The sequence below is a fragment of the Nelusetta ayraudi genome, unplaced genomic scaffold, assembly GCF_046127955.1.
Source record: "Nelusetta ayraudi isolate G7.1 ecotype Tasmania unplaced genomic scaffold, CSIRO-AGI_Nayr_v1 ptg000003l, whole genome shotgun sequence".
Taxonomy (NCBI): domain Eukaryota; kingdom Metazoa; phylum Chordata; class Actinopteri; order Tetraodontiformes; family Monacanthidae; genus Nelusetta; species Nelusetta ayraudi.
Window position 1 is genome coordinate 339,167 of NW_027466053.1, and position 23,426 is coordinate 362,592.

At 47.0% G+C, this 23,426-nt stretch overlaps 1 protein-coding gene and 1 long non-coding RNA gene across 4 annotated transcripts in view; one reads left to right on the forward strand and one right to left on the reverse strand.

Annotated features, from left to right (window-relative positions):
• nphs1 (NPHS1 adhesion molecule, nephrin) overlaps positions 1–23,426 on the forward strand; it is a 69,775-nt gene that overhangs the window by 14,389 nt on the left and 31,960 nt on the right. The window contains exons 1-4 of one of the 3 annotated variants that reach the window (XM_076026030.1): positions 7,170–7,291; positions 11,019–11,112; positions 14,378–14,572; positions 18,633–18,755. In XM_076026030.1, the coding sequence (XP_075882145.1) occupies positions 11,049–11,112; positions 14,378–14,572; positions 18,633–18,755 (382 nt within the window). In that variant the 5' untranslated portion in view covers positions 7,170–7,291; positions 11,019–11,048. Of the gene's footprint in view, positions 1–7,169; positions 7,292–11,018; positions 11,113–14,377; positions 14,573–18,632; positions 18,756–23,426 lie in introns of those variants that run through there. The other 2 variants (XM_076026037.1, XM_076026045.1) reach the window with 2 other exon arrangements.
• Positions 4,601–11,093, reverse strand: LOC142888280 (uncharacterized). The gene is made up of 4 exons (XR_012926674.1): positions 10,976–11,093; positions 9,510–9,592; positions 7,009–7,233; positions 4,601–4,983 (listed from the first exon to the last, which is right to left on the reverse strand). It is a non-coding gene; the product is annotated as an uncharacterized LOC142888280 (long non-coding RNA).

Consider the following 23,426-nt stretch of genomic DNA (forward strand, 5'->3'; position numbering starts at 1 on the left):
GCAGCGTGTAAGCAGGTATAACTGGATTACTGGCGGCGCTTTTTTGGACGGCGAGGCCTTATCATGTCGGCTCTTTGCTCGGCCAGTTCAAACTGGGCAGATTACAGTTTTGCGGGGAAGAGCTTTTAGCCTCGTTGGGAGCGCTGATATGTTAATTAAAGTGGATTTTGCCGGAAAATGGGGACGAGCAGGATGGCAAACTACACCCCGACAGAAGCCATAAGCCCATCTGTTGGCAGAGGTGTATTTAGGCCTGATTGGTTCCCTCCCCCGCCCACCCTCATGTCTGTGCGCTCTTGTTGTATTTTCATCCCTGTGAGAACCAGTTTGATCCCCCCTCATGCCCCCCCACCCCCTCCCATTCGACCCCCAAATCCAAGGCATGTTTTTGACGTGAGGTCATTCTGCCCTGTGATTGGTTTTTGCAGGAAACTAATTTTCCTCTTTTTCCTTTTTTTAAAGGTCAAACACAAGCCTTTGCACTTATCAAAACAATATGATGTTTTCATTATATACTGGTGCGCTGTATTTTGCAATGCAAGAGGAGAACAAAAATACTGGCTCTGGCTGATCTGTAGCATGTGGCTTTAAAAGTCGCCACACGACTGACACTCTGTGCCGCATTGTGTACGTTTTGGTCATTTTCTTGTTAGGAAATGGCTTTGTCCTCTGGCGATAAGTGTGCAGGTCAATCCACAGTGGCTTATTGACTTTTTGGCCCTGCCGTTTTAAGCTCGCGCAGCTGAAATAAGTTGGTCATTTTTGTGTGATGGTGAAAGTCAATAAAATATGAGGCCCGCTCTGAGGTTTCCAGCCCCTCTCTCACCGATATGGGCCGAGCGTTTTTCACCAGCTGCATTGTGTGGAAAGTTCTGCAGACACTTTCAAAGACCGTATGAAATCCTGATGCCTTTGAATTCAAGTCAATTTTTTTTTTTTTTTCCCCTTCATACGGCAGCTGTTGGATTCTCAATGGAACACCTGGTTAACAGCAACACAGCAGTGGACAAAATATGCCAGAGGGAAAAAAAAAAGAAACAACTCCAAATTGTGGTTATTGTTTTAAATGTTCATCCAAAGCATAAATATCAAACTAGTAGTGGGGGATCAGCGTGTAATCGTTAGATGACAAACCCTTTTAACTTCTCATCTGGTCTGGTAAAGATGAAGGGCGACACGAGATTACAAAGGACCCTTAATTAAAATTAAACTTAATTAAAGTCTGTTATGCTAACGTGCTAACAACGAGATTAACAGTGTAAGTAAAATGAAAAAAACATTGTTTTGAATGTCAACATTGAACTTTTAACAACGTTTAACAGTGAAATTTATGTCTTTCATTCAAACTGTAGAGAGAAATAAAGTGACAGGAAATCAGACAAAACTTCAAAATAAAAGCGCTGCAATCTTACTGGTGTATAAACCAAAAAAAATCTGAAATATATATATATAAAACCCAATCAAATCTTTACAACAACGTTTCATAAAAGCCCACATGACTTATAATTGGTGTGAAATGGACCAAACAGATTTGTCATTTTCGGATAGGTCACCGTGTTTGGTCATTCTCCCCTGTGACATCAAAGCTGCTATTAACATGGATTGGTATCAAGCCATTGTTTCAAATATCCTCTCTTACCATCACACAATACAAATCCTCGCGCTCCAGTCCTGTAAATGTTTATCCCCCCCTCCCCACTTTAGATGTCAAGTTCAGGGAGGAAGAACACAAGTCCCATCATAAATTATGCAAAGAAAACCCTGGAAGAGATCTCTTCGCTAGGCAGAAGTGCTACCTGCAGTCACCAGGAGACGAGAAAATCAAATCAGAGATTCCTCCAACCTACACTTCAGTGGCACTTTCAGGGATGAGATAAAAATTGTGACACTGACATGAGCGCCAACCTCAGCGGAGGCCAGTTTAAGGTGGCGAGAGCTGCTGCTGGTGGTCGGTGGAGAAGAATGGATCACACAAGAGGTGTACGACATGCAGGGTATGTTGTTGTTGTGTGTGTGTGTGTGTGTGTGTGTGCGTGCGTGCGTGCGTGCGTGCGTGCGTGCGTGCGTGCGGCTAGTGAATGGACAGCAGAGCATAAATAATGGAGCGTTGAGGGTTTTGTTATTTAAGTGGCCTTTTATTGCTTAATAGCTTTAGTTAAGAGCCGGGCTTTTGGACGGCTTCCATAGTGTGCCTCTGTCTCTGTGCCTTGTTTTTTTGCCCTAATTTTTTTCTTTTTTTCTTTTTTTTTTAGCTCACCCAGATTTAGCTCGGTTTCATCCTCTAATCCTTCTGTTTTGTCAGTGACAGTGTGAGAGCAGGCCGAGCTGTGTGGCTCAGGCCGCCTGTCAAAGCCTATAACATCTCTGGCCGGGATCAGGTTATTGCCTGAGCTCTGTGTATCTTTATATTGAATTGCTTGCGATAGGAAGCTCTGCTGTCGCACGCGCGCGTGTGTGTGTCATTGGTTGGGGAGGGTCTATGTGTGCCTTCGCGCACGTATGTTTGTGTGTATTTCACCGTGCGCACACACACACTCACACACACACACACACACACACACACACACACACACACAGACGAGGTGCCCTCTGATGGAGCGACTGGCACGGCTGATAGCGGATATATCAGTTGTCTTTCCTGACCTCAAACTTCAGCAGCGGCTCCCTCCGACCGCCACCGCCGCCGCCGCCGCCGCCTCCGCACCGTTCATCCATCATAACGCCCGGGCCGATAAGATGCAGGCGGCGAAACGTTAAAGTTTGTGGGCCTCTGGATGTGTAATATCAGCGGCGTGGAGTAAGTAGCCGGAACAGGACGAGTGGTTGGGGAAGCGAAGGAGGCGTCAGCACTTTCTCCTCCCTTGCGTTTTTTTTTTCTCTCTCTCTCTCTCTCTCTCTCTCTCTCTTGGCTCGGCCGTATCCAGTCTTATTATCTGACCCCGCTCCTCTTCCCTCGGTGACCTAATAATATTGCTCCAGCCTCCCTGTCCCGACCTCTGACCTCACGACTCAGTGCAGGAATCCTGCCGGATGAAGAGTCCCGCTCCTCCTCTCCTCTTCTCGGTCCCGATCAGGCGCTCGGCAGTGGCTGATTTATTTTTACCGAGTCAAAATTACCGCTATTGAATTTGTCATCACCGAACCATCAGCGTAATCCCCGTGCCTAATGGCATTTATTAGTCTGATGACATTTTTTTTATATTTTTTTTTTTGCGGGGGGTGTGGTGGCATAAATATCTGCTCACACATACTCGGCGAGAGACTCAAGTTCTGCATGCAAACCTCATCGACGCGGCCTCCTCTGATTGGTCGGGTGGTATCGGTGAATTAAGGTGGATACGAAGCGCGCGGCAACATGGACGGCTTGTTCAGGCTGGCTGAGGTAAACGTGGCGGGGGGGAGATGTGGCAAATAATCCCTCCCCAATCTGGACACCACAGCTGGTTGTCTCGAGCCTCTTCATCCATCCTGACACACACACACACACACACACACACACACACACACTGGAACACACATGCCCAGCCCTGAACTCAGTCCCAGAATGCAAAGGGACACAGGGATGAGTGCTGACGGGTGGTGGTGGTGGGGGAGACAGAGTGTGTTGGTGTGTTTAATTAGGTTCTTCCAAATCTGCTTTAACCTCAGCGCTCGCCGTCCTCCCACATGCTCTGCCACCGCATGGCCTTCAGAAGACAATCCTTCTTCTTTCCTTTTTCTCGTCTTTATTCGGACCTATTCAGAAAAACACACTTTTAAGAAATGTGCAGCTGAAGGTTGACAAGGCGATCTCTCTCTCTCTCTCTCTCTCTCTCTCTCTCTCTCGCTCCCTCTCTCTCTCTCTCTCTCTCTCTCTCTCTCTCTCTCTCTCTCTCTCTCTCGCTCCCTCTCTCTCTCTCTCTCTCTCCCTCTTCTTCTTTCCACCTAACACTCTGTCATGCTGTGAAATGTTCAATGTTATTTGGCTACCGTTGTCTCTGTGATGACTGCAGTTGTCGGCGATGGTTTACAGTGACACTCCTACACGCTCCCAGTTCACCGCTGCCAGTTTAATCTCCTCCTCCTCCTCCTCCTCCTCCTCCTCCTCTTGTGGTCGACTGGGAGCCAGATTGGCTGGGATAAAAAAAAAAAAAAAAAAAACATGTTGACCTTGTCTACAGATTTAGAGCGCAGAGGCATCACTGATATGGCAGCTGTACTGTGGCAGGGAACAGAAGCTGCAGCTCCAGTCAGATCATCAGGTCAGACGGCTGTAGTTAATGTGGAGGCTCAGCGAGAGGATCTTCTCCCTCCATGCACTGGCAGTATTTTTTTTTACTTTACTTTACTTTACTCTTTTTTTTTTTTTTTTTTTTTACGTTGAATCAACCTTGCTCTGCAACCAGCTCACTTCACCCTCATCCATCTTACCGACCTCCAAAAGGCAGGAATCTCAGCCAAATTCATTTTACATTTCTATGGGTTTCATAACTAATTGCCATCCGTCATGTAAAACAGAACAAGGTGGGGGGGGGGGAAAGGAACTAAAAGCCAATTTTTAGAACTGACATTTTCACCATTAAAAGGAGAAAAAGCAGCTGTGAGGAGTTGTGTTGGCAGGAGCTGCAGACACTGCGGGCTAACGTCACTCCTCACCACGAGGGAGGCGACCTGATTGGCCGTTCACATTGTTCTTTTTAGTAGCTCCATTGTTGGAATTAAGGGTTTTTATTTTCAGGTCAGCAGTGAGTGAAGCACATAACACAACATAACACAGCAGGGCCTAAATGTACATCACAACACATCAACAGGTTTTAGCTCCTCTTCCAGGGTCTTTGGAAAGACACGTGAGAGGATTTCAGAGGCATTCCAACATGCAGCTCCAGGTTAATAAATTGCCCTCTGGAGACTCTGGGAGCTGCTCCCCCACTTCTGGTGGTTCTCATGTTGGCTGCTGCTCATCTCCTCAGTCTAGACAGCTGGCAACAGGCTCTCACCTTGATTCTGTAAGTAAAGAAAAAAGATGGACATATTTTTTTGCAAATTGTGAGCTTCCTAGCAGCTGTGAGGACCGAGACAACCCCACTTTTCACATCAGCCTCACGTGAAGGCGCTCAAACACAACACAAGCATCACTGCACCGCACTGCGCTCCTCCCTTCCCGATCAATCTCGCCGCCGCCGTCCGCACCTTGTGTTGCTTCTCCGACCGCCGCTTGCGCTTTATTGCCTTCTTCGATTCATTTTGCCTCTCTATCTCTCTCTCTCTCTCTCTCTCTCTCTCTCTCTCTCTGTCTCTCTCTCCCTCTCTCTCTCTCTCTCTCTCTCTCTCTGTGCAGCGGCTGCCAGAGCCGCCTGACTTCCTGTTTGCCATCCACAACAACTCTTCATGTCAGCCTTCCTTCCTTCCTTCCTTCCTTCCTTCCTGCACCCCCCCATCACTCCCCGATCCTCCATCGTCTCCTATTCATCACTCCGCAGCCCACTTTACAGTACCTCTCCTGTCTCCTTCCTCCATCCGTTTCTCTCGCTCCATTACCTCTCCTCGCCCGTGTCCCCTTCATCTCACCCTCTGCCTGTCCAAGCTGCTGACATGAATTCTTTTTTACCCTCTTACTGTATTTCCCTCCCCTCTTCCCCGCATTCCTCCGCTCGCCCATTCATCTTCCGGTCCTCTGTCCATCTTCCTCCTCCCTCCCTCCCTCCTTCGCCCTCCCCATCATCCCCCTCTGCCCCCCCCCCCACTCCCCACCTCCTCCTCCTCCTCATTCGTCTGGCAGTGGAGCGGCTCCAGTCTTGCTGACAGTGCTGTTTGTGTGAACTGAGTGCTGAGCTTCACAGCCCCCTCGCCTCCCATTGCTCCCTCCTCCTCCTCCTCCTCTACCACCACTGACTCCCCCATCCTCAGTCCTCCCTCCCTTCCCTCCTCCTGCCTCCCACCTACATTTCCCTCCAGGCGGGAGTATTAACCTTTCAGCCCCAGGCCGCTGGGCTTAATGACTGTCTGTGGGTCTGGCTCTGACCGCACAACCCAGCTGCTAACATCTGGGCCACACACACACACACACACACACACACACACACACACACACACACACACACACACACTATTGCACTCTAAAAGCACACAACTATGCTATACTCTGGCACTGTACAGCATCAGGTCTTTGAATTTGTGCCACTCTGCACCATTTACAGAACTTGTTTTTTTTCTCGCTTTTTTTAACAACACTGCACAGATACTGGGTTTGACACAGCACACCCACAGTTGTGTTACATATACAGTGAACAAATAGCTCGTGCACAGAGTCAACACAAAGCCGCAGCACATGTGCAGACAATCAGCAAGACAAAATGAAAAATACATACACGAGGAGAGAAAAAAATCAACATGACCTTTAAGTTGTCTCGCTAGAAGAGTTTTCAGTATGTTCCACTGAGCAAATGGTGCTATTCTCCAGCCACCGTTCAGTCGGAAGTATATAATTGACAAAATGGGAGGGGGAGGCAGGGAGGGATGTGTGAGGCATATTGGGGGGAAAAAAAATAAATAACGACAACATGAAATATTCCACGGCTGAAAGTGAAAGTCTCCGGCCGACGTCTGCCTCCATCTCGGCGGCACGGCGGAGCAGATCACCCCTGGAGTATTCAGTCTGGGAAATACAGTAATGTGGATACTCTCTATTCCATTTATTATGTATGAGTGTAAACGCTACAAACTGGCAGCTGTGAAGACAACCGTGTGCCGTCTGTGTCTTTGAATCTTCAGGGCGCGGCGGCAGCGGCGGTGTTCCCGCTCGCTCCGTCCCGCCGCCGTGCAACTGCGAAAATAATACGAGCCGCAAACACCGACCCCCCCCCCCCCACCACCGACCCCTCACCCCTCCTGGGAAGGTGCAACAGAGAGGTGCTGAAGGCGCACTCCTTTGCTCTTTGCACCGTGGTGGGGCTTGTGTAGTCTAGACTAACACAGGGCGGCTGGGGGAGTCTGTGAACTGGCCTCGTCGTCACAAAGAAAAGTCTTTACCGGCCGCTGCATTCTTTTTCTTGACTTGGCCTTTTCCGTTTTCTTTCCCTTTGACCCGCCAAGACTGGCGCCATGACATCCCCGCATCCCTCCTTCTCTTTTGAGGAGTGACTGAGTGAGGGCGGTTGGTAGAGGTGGAGGTGGGGGGGTGGAGGTTGGAGGGTGGAGGGCGTCCCATTGGCATTCTTCAACATCTCCGGCGCTCGCTCGTGTTCAGAGAGCCATCTGTAGATCAAGAGGACAAAAAAAAAGGTCGCTCCAGAGCCTCGGCGCCACTCAACAGGTAAGCAAGACGCACCGTTCCCTCTCACATGCAAATCCACACACACCTATTCAAAGATCTTGGCTTTTCTCGCTCACTCTCTTTTTTTGTTCCCCCCCTCTCAAGAAGGCAGGTAACCTTCTCCCTGCCTGCCTTCCTGCCTGACTTCCTGCCTGCCTGCCTGCCTGCCTGGCTCTCTTTCTCTCTGTGCACCCCAGGCAGGCAGATGCGCTCAAGTTGGTGCAGCTTGAAAGGAGGTTTTGCCTCTCTGTCTTGAAACTTTCTCTTTTTTTCCCAAGGAGAAGACAGGAGGTGTGTGCGTGTGCTTGTGTGTGTGTGTGTGTGTGTGTGTGTGTGTGTGTGTGTGTGTGTGTGTAGCCAAGTCATCCGGTAAACTTGAGCTGAAAGTGAGCCGAGCTGAAACCAATACCCCACACGACTCGTCGCGAAAAGAGCAGCGACAACCTGCCGAGTCATCGAGCAGCATTGTGTGCGTTGGCTCAAAGGTTGCCATGTTCTCCATGCACCATCCCTGACGTGGTTGCGATGAGACTCCTACTGGTTATCCAATCTGCGTGTTTATGAGGCCGTCTTCGTCGGGTTGTTTGCCGTAGTAATTGGACCCGCAGGCCGCCGGCGAGGAGTTGAGAAGCTGAGGTGTTAAGACGCTGGAGCGCATCAGGCCCCGGCTTCATTTTCTGCACATTGGCTGATTTCACGGGGCCTCACGTCGAATTGGCTCGGGATCGAGCGCGCTGACTCGCTTGATGGTGTTATGAGAGGTGCGGTTAAATATCTACCTGCTCGGGGGAGGGGGGGAGGGGGAGAGGGTGGTCACGCTGAATGGTCAGCCAGGTTCCGACGTCTTCAGCCCTCCGTCTCAGGGAGAGAATCGAATTTTCAAAGAAATCGTGGTCATTTGCATTTGTAAGGAGCCGAGCAAAGGCTGCAAACTGAGGCTGCAGCAAAATGTGAGCCCTCCTCGCTTCTATTTTAAGGTAAATTAAGCCACATTTCCAGCCACTACTCAGCTAATTTCATCCCGGAGTAGCTGTTAAAACGACGGCAGTCGCCACTCTCGGTCAGCAAATCAACGTTCTCGCGGCCACCTGCCTTTTCGGAGTGATTAGTCAAGTTGTTTGGCGTGGCGAGAAGGAATGTGTGGAGGTCAGGCAGGTTGTGTTTGCTCTTAGCAACTTTAATGACGACGGTGACTCATTGCCCCGCCAGCAGACTCCCTGTGCCAGCTCTCCTCTCCCTCGCTGCTCAAACTTCAAATCCACAAGACAGCAAAAAGAAGTTGGACGAGAAGGAAGAGGAGGGGGGGGGCAGAGGAGTGTGGTGTGGTGTTCCACACACCGATCAATGATAAAAACTACACCTCATATCAATCAATGTCTGCGTTTTAATTCCAAAGATTAAGATATTAAATGTCAGCCACTGCTAGGATTTGTTGTTGTTGTGCGTACAACCCGTACATTTCTTTTGAACTTATGTGAAACGTCGATAACCACAGACTTTATTTTTCTAACATTTACTTCTATTCAAAACAAGGACAATACTTTTATGTTTAAGGATTCAGAAAAGTCTCGATTAAAACTCCTGCATTATTCCATTTTTTTTATTTTTTTTTTAATAATTGCACAATCAATTAACATTTAGCCCTTTGTATAGAGCCTCCAGCAAGGTTTTCCTCCATGCTAAATTTCTTACTTCCTTTGCCAAAGGTCAAACAACAAGGCAACTGTAGCAAACTATCAACTGCCTGGAGTTGTTGTCCTGAACCCGTAGGAGGTATCAATGAGATATCAGGACCGTTTGTGAGGCAGATTTCCTGAAATGTTGTGCAGCTAGTTTGTGCTTTAGCAAACATTATCTGAGTGAAGCCGCCTGAGTGGATTGTGGACATCTCAATCTGAGGGAGTTCACTGACAGGAAAGAGACATTGCTAGAAAACATTGATGAAGTCGTTTTTGCACCATATGAAGACCTTTAAAGGGAACTCATTGCCATTCGTGACCCAAGTATCACATCAACGGCTCACTATCTTTTTATATCTGCCATAAAATATCTATTCCTTTGTAATGGGACACTAATTCAGTCAGTACTCGACCTGGCTTGGGTGTGAGCTGACAGGCTTTATTAAGTAGGCGTTCTCCGGTTATTCTCTCTCTTTGGTATTTTAACGATGTAAGCAGGGATGACAAAAAGAAAATGAATATTGTCTGGATGGCTCCACCTGCCATTCATCAGTTGTCCATCAGTGGGTGTTATTCCATTCGTGACACTTTGGTTTGGTTGATGCAGTAGTATTTAGCTGACCTGAGGGAAATGAACATGACATTACATTAAACATGGTGAGAAAAAAAAAGGGAACTTTTAAGCTGTAGACAGCTTTTCCATTTGTTTAAAGAGGGAAATAAAGGGTCTTGTGTCTTTAAAGAGCAGAGATCCCAAAATAGCCGTGAAAAGCGTAAATGTTTGGAGAGCGAAAAGAAAAATAATTGAGTGCGAGTTAATTCTTATCAAAGCCCGTTGGAGTGCAACTAATCGACTGAGGGAAGATGCTTTAAAGAACTGTTGCCTCCAATTCATTTTGTCTATCCAGACGAGAAAATATTTAGTTTTCAATTAAGTAAATCGCTATTATTTGTTCCACTCCTGCAGCAGATAAATTGAAGGGATTACAAATTGACTTAAAACCCCCGGAGGGCTTTTTCAGGTCAAAAAGACTTTTGGATGCCAGTGGCACAGAGTCACAGTGCTGCTGCCTCCAGACTCAATCCCAAAGTGTTTGAAGGGTGGATTCACATCAAGAGCACGGCTTTAGCACTCCAGTAGGAGATCACACTCTGATATTTTCATGTTTCAAAGGGAAACGTGAGAAGTAAATACAAATTCACCGCTTTTAATTTGACGCTTAATGCCTCAAAATCTCTGTTGGATTAGTAATTATTAATCAGCATCAAAATAGATTTACTTGCCGTCAACTGATTGTGTGAATTAGAATCGTTATCATCAACTTACCGTTGCAGCAGAAAACGCAATAAAACAAAGTGACAGTTTTTTCTTAGACTGCCAATTTTCATCCTGTAAAGTTGGGAAAACTTGGGACCTTTTTGTATGACTCGCTCATTTTCTCCCTTTTCTTTTCTTTTTTAAGACTTTTGAGAAATAATATGTGCTCTGTTCTTCACTTCTTCAGCTCACCCTGAGATATTGTGGTGAGAAAACTCAGAGGAAATCCCCGCAGAAGCCGCTGAGCTACTTATATGAACCAATCGTGGGTTCACATCTACAATCTGCAGTTGAGCGCTCATTTGCAGCTCCTCGGGAGACTGAAACGAGCTTTGCGCGCCAGCCAGGGTAACGCAGAAAGCTGCTTAGCGTCTTCTAAATTCTTAAAGATTCAGAGCTCTTCAAGACTGTGGAACTGGTTTAACAGCTGATTAGAGCGCTATGAAGACCTTTGAACGTGCCACAGGGCTTTTTCCATGCTAATAAAACGATCGATTGAGGGATCGATTGAACGATTGATTTGAAAAGCCCTTAATGGTGCTGTAATCAGGTGCACAGCGGGAGCTTGAGAACTTGATTGTTCTTGGGTGAATATAAACCTGTTATGCTGCATACAGACAGATAAAAACAACCAAACTATAACAACCAATTGATATTTGGTTTGTATTCTCTGTGTTTATAGATCACGTTGTTGCCGCCCAATTGTTCTCATTTCTTTTTTTGCTTCCAGAGCTGTTGGTGATCCGGAGTCCGTGAGGAAATGGCCTTCTTGTTGCCTTGGTTTGTGTCTTCCTCAGCTCTACCCTTCCTCTTTCTCATCTGCGGTAAGAGAACTGACAAGTGTCACAGTGAGGGTGTTGCTGCTGCTGCTGCTACCACAGCCAGCCTTTTCAATGACAATCGTGCTGCTCAGATACAAACCTTGACCTCGCTGGAGCCTCGAGTAGCGGCTCGAGGTTGGGAGGTGTTCAAAATGTATTCCGATGAACAGAGACGCTTCATTTCAAACTGTGCCTAACAAGTCTTAAGAAATAAAGAGAATATTCCAGTCCAACTTATTTGCAATCAGTTGGGTGGTTAGCGAGTTTCTCAGTCACCAAGGTGACACCAAGACATGGGGCCAGACCTCTACCTGTTTCCTGTCAAAAACCGACTTGATGTTCTATTCATAGACTGCACCATAGACGTATCCCATACCTGCAGCCTGCTATACTCTTCACCAGCCTACTTTTACAGCTGGTCTCTAAAAACCTTTGCTCCTGTTTTGATTGTTTGCCATTGGATTAATTTTTCTGTTTTTTTTTCCCATTCCCACCGAGTTGGTTCTATTTAGTCTTTTTTAAACCAAATTTTCTAGTTACCAGTTAAAACTACAGCAATTTGAACTTGGTGTTGGCATGGTATGTTCTGTGGTAGTATTAAATATAGTATTACTACTTGTAAATGTAGTAATAGTATTATGACCAAACATTTTTTCTGAGTGATACTCTCTTTACCGCCTGGTCATCATGTATTAATTATACGGACTTGTGAATTTTATGCAAATATGGCAATCCAGATACTGCCCACTCTCTCCTGCTCTTTCATGTGCTTGTCATCTAGCAAGGCTGAAGTCAAGGTAAACCTGTCCATTTGCTTCAATCCACTGTTTAAATCCCTTAGATTCCCCCCCCCCCCCAGCGCTGTTTTGCCCACTGTGTATTGAAAATAAATAAAATGCCCTTATAATTTATACCTCTGCTGCGTGGCTATAACACACGGTATTTTGCCACTAGTTTCCATGGTGATTGGCACAATGACTTAAATTCAGGTAGCTCACGAAGCATAACCTTAAGTCATATGATAAAAGAGTGGACAACACGGTGTCAATCATGCACCTTTTCGGTGCACACGGAGCAGGAGACGTGACTGAAAAAAATAATAACAACGCCGACCGATAATGCTGGAATAATAACTCACCTTGAGATGTGAAAATGAGTGGTTGAATAAGTAGCAGAAGACATTCGCAATGTAGTAGAACTTGAAAATTTCAATGCAGTCGTTTCAGGAGCAACATTTGTTTGTATCAACGCGAGAGATCCCTGATGCAACTGAAAACAGCATAATTAGCCCTCTGTTCCAAAAGAGTTTGGCTTTAGCTTTCTGCTAACGATGCTTTATTGCATCTTCCAGGTGTTTGAAATGACACATAAAACAAGGAGCTGAAGGGACAAGTGCATGTTTTTGCACCCAATTTCTGAAGTAGACTAAGCCAAACAAGTACGGGGTGGACCTTGGGCAGGTTAGAGACACACATTTTGAAAACACTGACAAATTGAATCTTGCTGTGTGGAAGCTTTCAGGGAGGCTGTCTGTCGGTGCAGCATGCCCCGGCGAGTGTGCCGGCTGTCCGCTTGGGAATTGGCTGCTTTTTAGGTGTCAAAACAACAATCAATCTTTATTTGACTCACCCCATTATTTAGGCATTTTCATGAAGCTGTTGCATAATTATGTTTTCATCAACAACACGTGAATGATGGAAGGCGAGTGAATCATGGCGTTAGCTGTAAACTTCTTCTGTTCAGTGCTAGAGTGCAAATCTTGTTGTTTCAGTTGTTGGTTTTGGGTTTCAATCGGTTGCCTTTGATAGTGTTTTTTTGTTTGTTTGTTTGTTTGTTTGTTGTCCTTTTAGATACTGTATTTCATGTTACTATGCATTTGGTCTTGCATTTGGTTCCAAACCTGCTTTCCTTTGTGTCACCATCACAAAAATGGATCAAAAACAAAAATCAAATGCATTGTTTGGCTGCTGCAGTACAAAGTGTTGTCGCCTGGGACCAAATGCAACGGTGTCTCTCAACATACAAGTCAATACACAAGTAGACTGACTCAGCATAGCACTAACACAGCATTATTGACATTGTTCTAATATTAGCCACCATTAGTCAAACCCTCAATTGATTCCTTTTACTTGCTCTTTAAAGCAGATAATAGCCAAATTCGCGTGCACAGGCTAATTCTGGGGCACAAAAAAAAAAATATCTCCGTGTTTTGATATAGCATTTAATATTTCTGTATCTCTGAATAATACATCTGTCCAGCTCTCCACAGCAGCGGCTGTTGGGTATTCATTTATGTAAAATGTATGCTAATGTGCCGTTGTGTTTGGTTGTTTGTTATGCATCCACTGTAATGGCCAATCTTGCCCTTCATATTTGACGTGAGGTGACTGGTTCAGCCTTGATCTGAGAGCTGTGCCTCTCACTCATGTTGTCAGATGCAACAGAGCATGCACTTCACAAACAACTTGGTCACCGCTTCGGTGAAGGTCAAGAATCAAACAGCCCGGTGGAGTCGGTGCAGGCTTCTCTGTGGGGGCATTGTTTAAACGAGATTCGAGCCGGGACGCCGGCCATTAATTGGGGCTGGCGCTCGCGTTTTTCTTGAACTCGGGCTCAATTTATTCATAAACCCCCGCGTATAATAATAATCATGTAATCCTCGCCCCGGTATTAGAGGCTCAGGGGTGGTCTGCATTAAGGTAACCTTCCTGACTCTGAAGCGCACTGCGCCACAGAATGTCACCCGGGCGCCTGGGTGAAGGATGGCCAAGCCCACCTATGACGAACAGGGAGGGGATTAAAGTGGTAATCATTACTCTTCCCAGGAGGAATTAGCTGGTGGGACATCGACATTGAGGGAAAACCACAGGTGAACAGGGTCTCTGGTATCCCATGCCTCGCTCCTCACACCAATACCCTATCTGCATGGTCACGGGGTGGGCTTAACTCGCAGTAATTACTTTATTGACTCATTTCCAGGACCGTATCACTGCAGTTTCCCATCAATAAAACATATGCCAGGATGAATAATGTGCTCCGACACAGTGGGGGCGCTGCTCTCAGACAAAAGAGCACACGACTGCATCCCCGCGGTGTCTGTTTGCGCCGTGATTCTCGGCGCCACTTTAATTTTTCTCAACAGCACTCCTCCTCGGCCCTTCTCCTCCTCCGCATCTTCACTTGAAAAAACTCTTCCTCCACCGCCGCCTCCCTCCCTTCCTCCCCTCCAGCTCATTCTGCCTTTTCTTTCCTCTTGCGTGGCCCCCAGGCACGTGGGCCCAGCAGGCCTTCAGGACTGAGCCCAGGAACCTGACTGTACGAATGGGAGCAACGGCTGTGCTGAGGTGCGAGGTGCTCCGGCCCTCGGGGACCGTGCAGTGGGTGAAAGATGGCCTCCTCCTGGGACCCGAGAGGAGTCTGCCAGGCTTTCCACGCTACAGCATGATCGGAAACCCCCAGAGAGGTAAGCCGGCGCGGAATAAGATCTATGCTCTGTTGGAGCTTTATGGGCCTATCCGAGCTGAACTGAAAAAAAGACAGAATGTGTCATCACACCTTTTGTTATGGCTAATAAGCCGTGTTTAAAAGTCCACTTGCGTACAATCCGCTAGCATCCGGCACTCGGAGAGCATCTTGCCAGCGCATAAACACCGTGTTTATCATGTTCCCTCTCCATCGCTCCCCATCTGGGAAAAGGTCATGGCGATGTGGATTTCACACGTCGCCTGTGATGTTTTGTTTCACTGGGTCGCAGCGTCTTTGATGACGGGAGTTTATGCCACAGTCAATTTCACGTCTATCCCGCCAGCTGTGACACGTTGATCCACGTTGTGCATGAGTGTAGACACAGTGGTGTAATATGGTAATATGGTAGCAACATGGTCGCCTTCTCATGAGTGAAAATAAATGTAGACGCACAGCAATTATTCATTTTATTTAGTTGAAATAAGTACAATTCATTCATTTTCTAGCGCTGCTTTTGCGACTCTCTGGGTCACAGGGGTGCGAGAGTGATTCCCATCTGTCAGAGGGTGAGGGCATGGTTACACCCCGGACAAGTTGCCAGTTTATCGAGGGGTCAGGGCAGAGAGACAAACAACCATCCACTCTCACACCTCTGAGTTGCCAATTATCCGAATGTTAATGTCCTTGAACTGTGGAGGAAGCAGGGTTACCAGGGAAGAACCCGCGCAGACGCTGTACAGGGAGAAGGTGCCACAACGCATACAACACTTTTTAAATCATTTTCTCTTTGTGCTGTACATCCCTGCAAATGTTCCACATTGTGCTTTTAAATCCAGAGCAAAGATCAAACCGCAATCAGCTTAGAATATCAAACTGAAACAGAACGTGAGGGCAAAGAGTCGCGAAGATAAGCGGAGGCACCGCCGAGGCACGGCCGAGATGTGGAGTAATGGAATTTATAATGCGCGCGAAAGATAGCGCGCAATATCATGTTGATACATTAATATACACCACCGCATGGGGGACACACCAGTTGTACGCTTTCAATTATGGAGCACTGCTGTCAGCTCCGGTGGCGTCTGATAGTCCGGCCTGGTTTGCTGGCGCAATGACGTTGCCTGCGTTGCTTGGGAGCGTTTTTGTGAAGCCACACAAACATTACAGCAGCCTTATGGCACAGCGGCCTCTCTGCAGTGGGAGCATCTGGGACTGGGCAGGTGATATTGCTGTTAACGGCCTCTCTATCTCACCGTCGCTCACAAGAGCAGGGGGGGCAAAAAAAAAAAAAAAACACAACAGTGTAAGCGTCAGCAAATCAGTGAAATGTGACAGGGACTCGAGTGTGTTGAATATGCGCCAGTCTTTAAAAAGTAATAGCCAATTAGACGGCTATCCCCCAGTAAGAGAAGAACATCTGTTCCTGATCTGCCCTCAACTAGACAAGCGGCACGTTGTGGCTACCGAGCGTGGAGGGTGACGGCAAAGTCACACCGAAAAAAAAAAAATAAAATAAAAAACCACTACGAACAGCGTCCACATTCACTACAGGCTTTTACTGTAGTCTAACTAAGTAAAAATGCCGGAAAGAAATCTTGCGTTGTTGCGTTGTTTTAACAACAGCGGAACAGAAACACGTAGGCGATCAGAGCAGGGGAAGGAAAAGAGGTAACCTGCGAAACGCACATGCACATGAACACTCATGAATAAAATACTCATCAATGCAAGCACACTTTAGCAGAAAGGAAACTGTAGTCTGTGGTGATGTATGCAATCACTCTAAGGCTGCACAGACAGTGTGAAATCATTTACGATGACACTCGACAGCACTTGATACTTCACCGGTTTGTGCTGATTGTCCCTGTTGCTGATGCGTATTGATGTTTTTCTAGTTGTTGTTTTTTTTTCTTAAAGGCGCAAAATTGCTCACTAGCTGAGAGTGGAAAGTCGTGTTTTCAGCACATTCTCACACCTGATGCTGAAGGCTCGGTTTTGACATATTTGAAGCGTGCATATGTAAAAGCGCGGGCTGCCATAAGTCAAGGTCCGATGCATTTGTGAGGAGCAGTCAGGCACAAAAACACGGAGAAACTGAGGAAATGCATGGAAGGTGAGCTACTAGCAATCTGGGGTTGGTGAATGTCGGTTGGGATTAATGACTGAAAGTCTTGTCTTCTCCCCAGTGCCACTGGGTTGCAGTTGCATCTCTAGTAATCAGATTAAACACCAACCCATCCTGATTAAACTGGCCCAATCTGATCGAAAGTTCAATCGTATTGGAAGAGGTTTAACTTTGTTTTAATCGTGGGCGGCACATGGGATTGCATTTCCATTGTGGGAGCTTCCTGCGTGTATGTCCATAAGAATAAATCACTCCTTGCTCTTCTCTTCCTGCTCTTACTTTAAAGATGGGGGATGTAGTTGATGATGAAATGGATAAAAAAGATAACACAGCAAGCTTGATTAGTCCAGTTAACTGCATTGTCCTAAATACTAGCGGCCTTCCAGGTACAGCTAGGTGGCAAATCAAGTGCGCATGTCTGAAACATTATGGGAACCCGCACGTCAGTGCAACCACTGTATTTAATGTAAACGCAAACAGAATCTGGTTTTGAATTTTCAACTCCTTGAACTTGAACTTGAAATGCAAACACACTGTGTGACATTGAATGGCAACCACACAACATCACACAGGAGCTGCACAGCACTGCCTTCCGCTCCTTCCCTGTCACTCTGGCTGATGCTCTTTTGTCAGAGATGCTACTTAACCTCTTTTCCACGCTCTGCATGGCTCTGGACCGTTGACCCTGAGGTACTCAACATCCTCCACCTAACATGGTAAAAGGTAACATCTTAGCAGGAAATTGCTGCTGTCCATCGCAGCCCAGTGAAACAATCTTTCGACGGCTTGGTGAAGGATTAGGGCTTTTGATTCCCATCTGATAAGGTGATTGGCAGCAGGTTATTAAAGCCCCTGCGAGACAGAGAGAAGGGTAACGGAGGAGGGAAACAAGAGAGCACTCCAAACTACTGTGGAAATCACTTTGGAAAAAAAGGAAGAGGGGGTGGGGGGGGGGCAGTGGTAAATAAGCAAATTGTGTCGCAGCCATCTGCCAGCTCCCTCCACTGCCATAAATAAACTCTCTGCAACTTGATTGCACTATTTGTGAGCAATTTCAGGAAAGAAGATTAATAACTTCAATGTCTCTCTCACTCTGCGCTCAATGATAACTTAGATGTGGAAATTGCTTCTGGTTGGTGTTAATTATCTTGCCAGCTTACTTGACACATGCATTTTTAGGCCTGGGTGGTTGTCAGACCAAGATACTATTTTGCACACGTTAGTAAGCTGCGAGGCAAAGACTGAGGAGCGTCGTTAAAAAATAAATAAATAAATAAAAAAAATTAAATAAAAAAACCCCCAAGCCAACACTGAACATCATATAATCCCCACAGGTTATGGCAATGCATCAAACAAATCAAGCCCTGTTGGCATGCGGGACTATCAGAAGGGAGGCGCAGAGAGAAGGGGCTCTGCCTGGCACCAATTAATAGGCAGTTTATTCAGTCGGTGTTGTGAGCCTGGGAAATTCATTCTGAAACAAAATGCCGCCGCCACAAGTATAGACAATCGCTTGCATGCCAATAGAAACGCCGGCAGCGGGAGGTTCTCAGCGAGTGAGATGTTTCCATTTTACCAAATTGCGAAAATACTCTATTTTTAATCAAATCAAACAGCCGAGAAAACAGCAGATTATATCTCCGTCTTGAAATTGAAATACCAGTTTGCTGCCGAACAAACTGCGTTTATTGTTAATTTTCACAAATTTCCTGAGCTGAAAATTGCCCATTATTCAGATGCCGTTAAAAATCAACATAAACGAGATGGGGGCCTGCAGGAGGTGCTCGTCTGCGCCGAGGCAGTGGCGTGTGAACAACTCGGCCAAACTCTGCAGCTTTTTTTTTTTTTTTTTCTTTGAACATGTTTTTCACGAACACGTCCTTATCGCAGCATAATGTGTCACAAAGATGATTAATCTCTCTGTCCGTCTCTTTCGCAGGGCAGTATCACCTTCAGATTGAAAATGCCCAACTGGAGGATGACGCCCCCTTTGAATGTCAAGCAGGCCAGTCCGAGAGCAGCGGAGCAATCATTTCCAGCACCGCCTGGGTCAACGTGCTAAGTGAGCTAAACTCAGGGAAGCGGGCGGAGGGGAATGCGGTGCCACTCATAAACATGAACTATTGAAGGACGTATGCGATGGGGCGCAGTGAGCACCAACAGCCATCCACAGCCTCTCGACCACTAATCAGCATATAAAGAGCCCCTTAAATATTCATCTCTATTGGTAAAGGTTTGATTTGCTTAGCATAACCATTTACATTTGAGGGGAGCGCCTGCTTGGATAAGGGGAAATTTTAATGAAAGATAAACCCGATGTGTCCATAAATCTGTGAGTAGTTTGACGCAGGATTGGTGGTTGACAGAGTGCATAGTGCACAGAAGTCAATCAAGTCAGGAAAATGTCACAAGCTGCATTACCATGACCCCAAGGATTGCACAAAACCGAAATATTGCAATACAAAACTGGGAATGAAAAACACAGAAACTTGGAAAAACCTCTCAAATATGTCTAAAAGGTTTAGTCGCTCTCATGAGGTGGTTTTTCAGACGTATCCATACAGCGGTATATTGCAAAAGTGCCATGGAAACACTGAGCATGTCACTGGACGTGATGTACAGGGATGGTACGATGGTTGGAAAAGACGGTTAAGATGATTAACATGGCACATTCAGCATTTCAACACTAATAAACGCACACATCTATTTTGGGAGCTAACTTGTGGATCCCTACTTTAGCTTGCACGCTAACACCATCACGCCACCTCTGCTTTGTCACCCACATGGGTGGATAAACTGGACTAAAAGTGTTGAGTGTTAAGTACAGAAGTGTTCGATCAAGGTCACACCTCTCGATTCAACTCTCAAGGGGAATCAACAAACGGGGGAAAGAATAAAGGCAGGAAGTGGAAAAGGCGACAAAGGAGGCGTGAAGAACAGGACCTTCAAAATAAAAGAAGCAAGAACACACGTAAACTCAATTAGACCGCAAGAAATACCCACAAGCTGCTGTAACCATGGCAATGCCAATTAAAGTAGAATTTTCTTACTGCACAAAACACTTCACAAGACAGCATTTGTCTCAAAACTCACATAGAGGCTTTTTATTTATTCATTCAAAGGACAAACAAGATATTCAAAGCTTGTCCACAAAAATGATTCTCTGCATGCTGCATTAGCTGTTGTACTTCTCTGTCAGCTGCCCCCCCCCTCCCAGAAATTTCATCCAACTTTTATTTGATTCCAGTGGGCCGCCGCCTCCCAACCGGCAGCTGCGCAGTTTAAAAGCGGCGGTGGCGTACCGGGTTATTATTATTATTTTTTATATATTTCCCAGCAGCCTCTTTATATATTTCCCAGCAGCCTCGGGGCGATCCGTGTCTCTGCCTTTACGCAGGAATAAATTATAAGAGAAGAGATTGAGAAGTTGGCCACTCAGACATGGCCGCGGAACAGACGTAATTGTGCGACTACACGGGGGCCACCTGTTGTCGCACCCAGTGTGTCCTGCTCTGCTCTGTCTCCCTCCTCGCTCGTGGGAGCGAGTCCATATGTGGCAACAGGGAAGGGTTTGAAAAAGAGCCTTTCTTCTGCAGGCGCTGTTCACTCACGCACACCCATTCCCCCCACACCATCATACCATTTTGCTCTCTCGCTCTCTCTCTCTCTGTCCCTCTCCCTCTCTCTCTCTCTGTCCCTTTCCCTCTCTCTCTCTCTCCCTCTCTCTCTCTCTCTCTCTCGCTTGCTTTCAGGCCTTTTCTTTGGTGACCATGGAGAGGGTTTTTTTCTTTTTTCCTCCAGAGGAAGGGGGGAGGAGGAAGGGCTGGTGTTGCCGGGGCAAACTATAGCGGGCCTCACACTCTTCTGGGAAGAAGGCAGGTTTTTCTGACACCAACGGGGGATGGTGGTGGTGTGGTGTGGTGGGGGGGAGGTGAGGCGCAGACTCTTTCGGACCCCCAGCGGCACCCGGAGCGGCTGCAGGTCCTGCAGGCAGAGTCTACACCTGCAGCCGCAGCAGGCTCAACTCCCACATTTATCAGCATTATGCGCGCGGTTGACGCCTGCGTTGTGTTGAAAAAGGTCAAAATGTGTGGGAATCACGCACATGCGTTGCATCTGGAACTGCTGGTAGTCGTAGTTATGTGAGACCTGCTGCTGCCCTTCGTCTCTGATGCCAACTCCTCCATCTCGGCACCGCGTCCTCCATCCAAGGAAACGCTCCGTTGACGGCTGTAACAGGGGGATTTTTTTTTTTTTTTTTTTTGCCACCGCACTGTTGCAAAGGGCAAAGAGTAAAGCGGCCAGCTTAAAAAGCACTCCGCTGCCTCCATCCTAAAGGGTCATTTGTTCCACCCCACCAACTCGGCTGATTCAAAATACGTGACTAATCTCGGTGCTTTATAATGAGCTGATGAATTCAATCTGCTGTTAGTGCTGAACTGGGACTGGCAACTCTTGCATCCTTCAGAAGGAGAGTACTGTCTCTGATGAGTCCCCCATGGACTTATCCATCACTGCAGTACGGCTCCCAAGGACCCCGCACCCCGGGCTAGTCAACCGTGGCCACATCCCATCAAGCCCTGCATCAAATCAAAACACTATAAAAGCCTTTATGAGGAGATACAGTGGGGAAGAAGAAGACAGGGAGCAATGTGGAAACAAAAGGGAGATTGCTGGTCAAATAATTGAATTTTCTTGGGTTGGTCGGGTTGGGGGTTGGGGGGTTGGCGTGGGGGGGTGGGGGGTGCTATCAGGACCGGCTAATTCAAGATGGATCACCGCAGGTGGCCAGTAGGCCCGGACGGAGGCAAAATGTCAATAAAGCACGTCGGCGGCCTCACATAGAGATGTTTTCCAAGACATTTTCCACTGGCACAAACACCCCCCCCCCCCAAACCCCCATCCCCCAAACCCCTCCACCCTGTGTGTGTTTTTTCCACCTTCCTGCAGAGCTTAGATAGGGGATTATTGCAACAGGCAGATGAAGCAGCAGTGAGTAATCCAGCACAATAACAACCTTTAACCCCCCCTGCTAAAACTTACCCTGCACTGGGCCTGTCACATACCTGACACATCCACTGTCTCGCTTTTACAACATTAGCCGTTGCATTTAATCCTATTAATGAACAACCCTCAGCGTCGCCTGCCTGCCTGCCTGCGCCGCCTCCCGCGAGCGTTCTCGTTCTCGTGCGCTCCGGTTTTAGCCCCGCTATGACACCGCCGTGCATGTGTCTCGCCAAGACAAGAGCGCGTGTGTGTGTTTGTGTGTGTGCATGCGCGTGAAAGATCATCATTAGTGTTGGTTGGAGGTGAGAGGACTTTTTTTTTTTTTTTTAGAACGACGGCTACGCTCAGGTTTCTTTTTTCCGCAGCCGCTAATGAGTTTAGCACTTGAGGAGTGTACATAATGAACCCTCTGGGTTTTTTTCATTCTGTAGAGAATAATGGAGAAAAAAACTTGCAAATGGAAGAGGAGGCAATGGCGAAGACGGGGACTTTTTACTCATCTTCACTCAGAAAGAGATGTGACTTCGGATGAAAGGGCGCGTCGGGAAGGCGTGCGGCTGCGCAACTTGGCTCAGCATCTTTGCGCCGATGACAAATTGTGTCTCTGTTAAGAGTCACACGCACACGTGAACAAATATAATTTTGTCTCTTTTTGTAGACTTGGGTGAGACGGAAGTTGTCGGGTTGGGAAGCTGCATTAGCGCGTGCATGCCTTCTTCCTCAGAGCAGAGGAGACGCAGACGGAAAGGGGGAAACAGGGAGGAAGGGGAAGCTAAAAAAAAAAAAGAAGAAGAGAGAAACAGAAAGAAAAAAGAGGCTTTCATTGCCAGAGATCACACACCTGAGACCTGCGAGGTGCGTCTGTGAATGTGTGTTTTACAAAAAAAGAACAAGTGCAAAAATACATCACGCATCAATGTGCCCCCCCCCCCCCCCCCCCCCCCAAAAAAAAAAAAAAACACATTTTCTCCTCCAGAGACAAATGCATGTGTCTCAGTATTAAGACGCCTGATCTGCTGCTCTCTATTATTTTCCTAATTTAGCATAATAACCGTTTTAGACAGTGTTTTTATCCTCTGGGCCTCCTCCAAATATTTTGTGTGTGTGTGTGTGTGTGTGTGTGTGTGTGTGTGTGTGTGTGGGGGGGGGGGGGGGGGGGGGATAAATGTAGCCTGCTCGCGCACTCAATCACCCACTCACCTGTGTCCGTGCGCGTGCATGCGTGCAGACCGGTGCTGAGGACTGACTGGAGTTCATCCGCGGGGTGTTTGCGCGCTGGAGAGAGACGAGGGTGCGCACATCCATGTGTGAACACGGCAGATAGGTGGTAAGAGCTGCTTATGCATATTGATGCGCGTCTGCTAATCTGCTTCTTATCTGCCTTATCCGTCCATCCGTCTGTATTTGTCTAATGAATCGAATTTTGCGGCTCACCGTCTCTCGTCTGAGAGGCAGAGACGCGTCTTTGCACGCCTGTCTGCTCTGCGCCCGTGTGTTTACCTACGTACGGGAGGAGCGGGGTTATTAGGGTTGAGAGTACAGGAGGTGTGATGGGAGGAGGAGATTTCAGACTGGCAATTTTTATATATATATATATATATATATATATATATATATGTGTATATATATAAATATAAAAATGAGGGTGCACAACGAGTTAATTAAAGGGAGCAGCTTGGTTGCTGTCTGATGTTGTTGTTGTTCGCATGTGGTACCTTTCAAGACA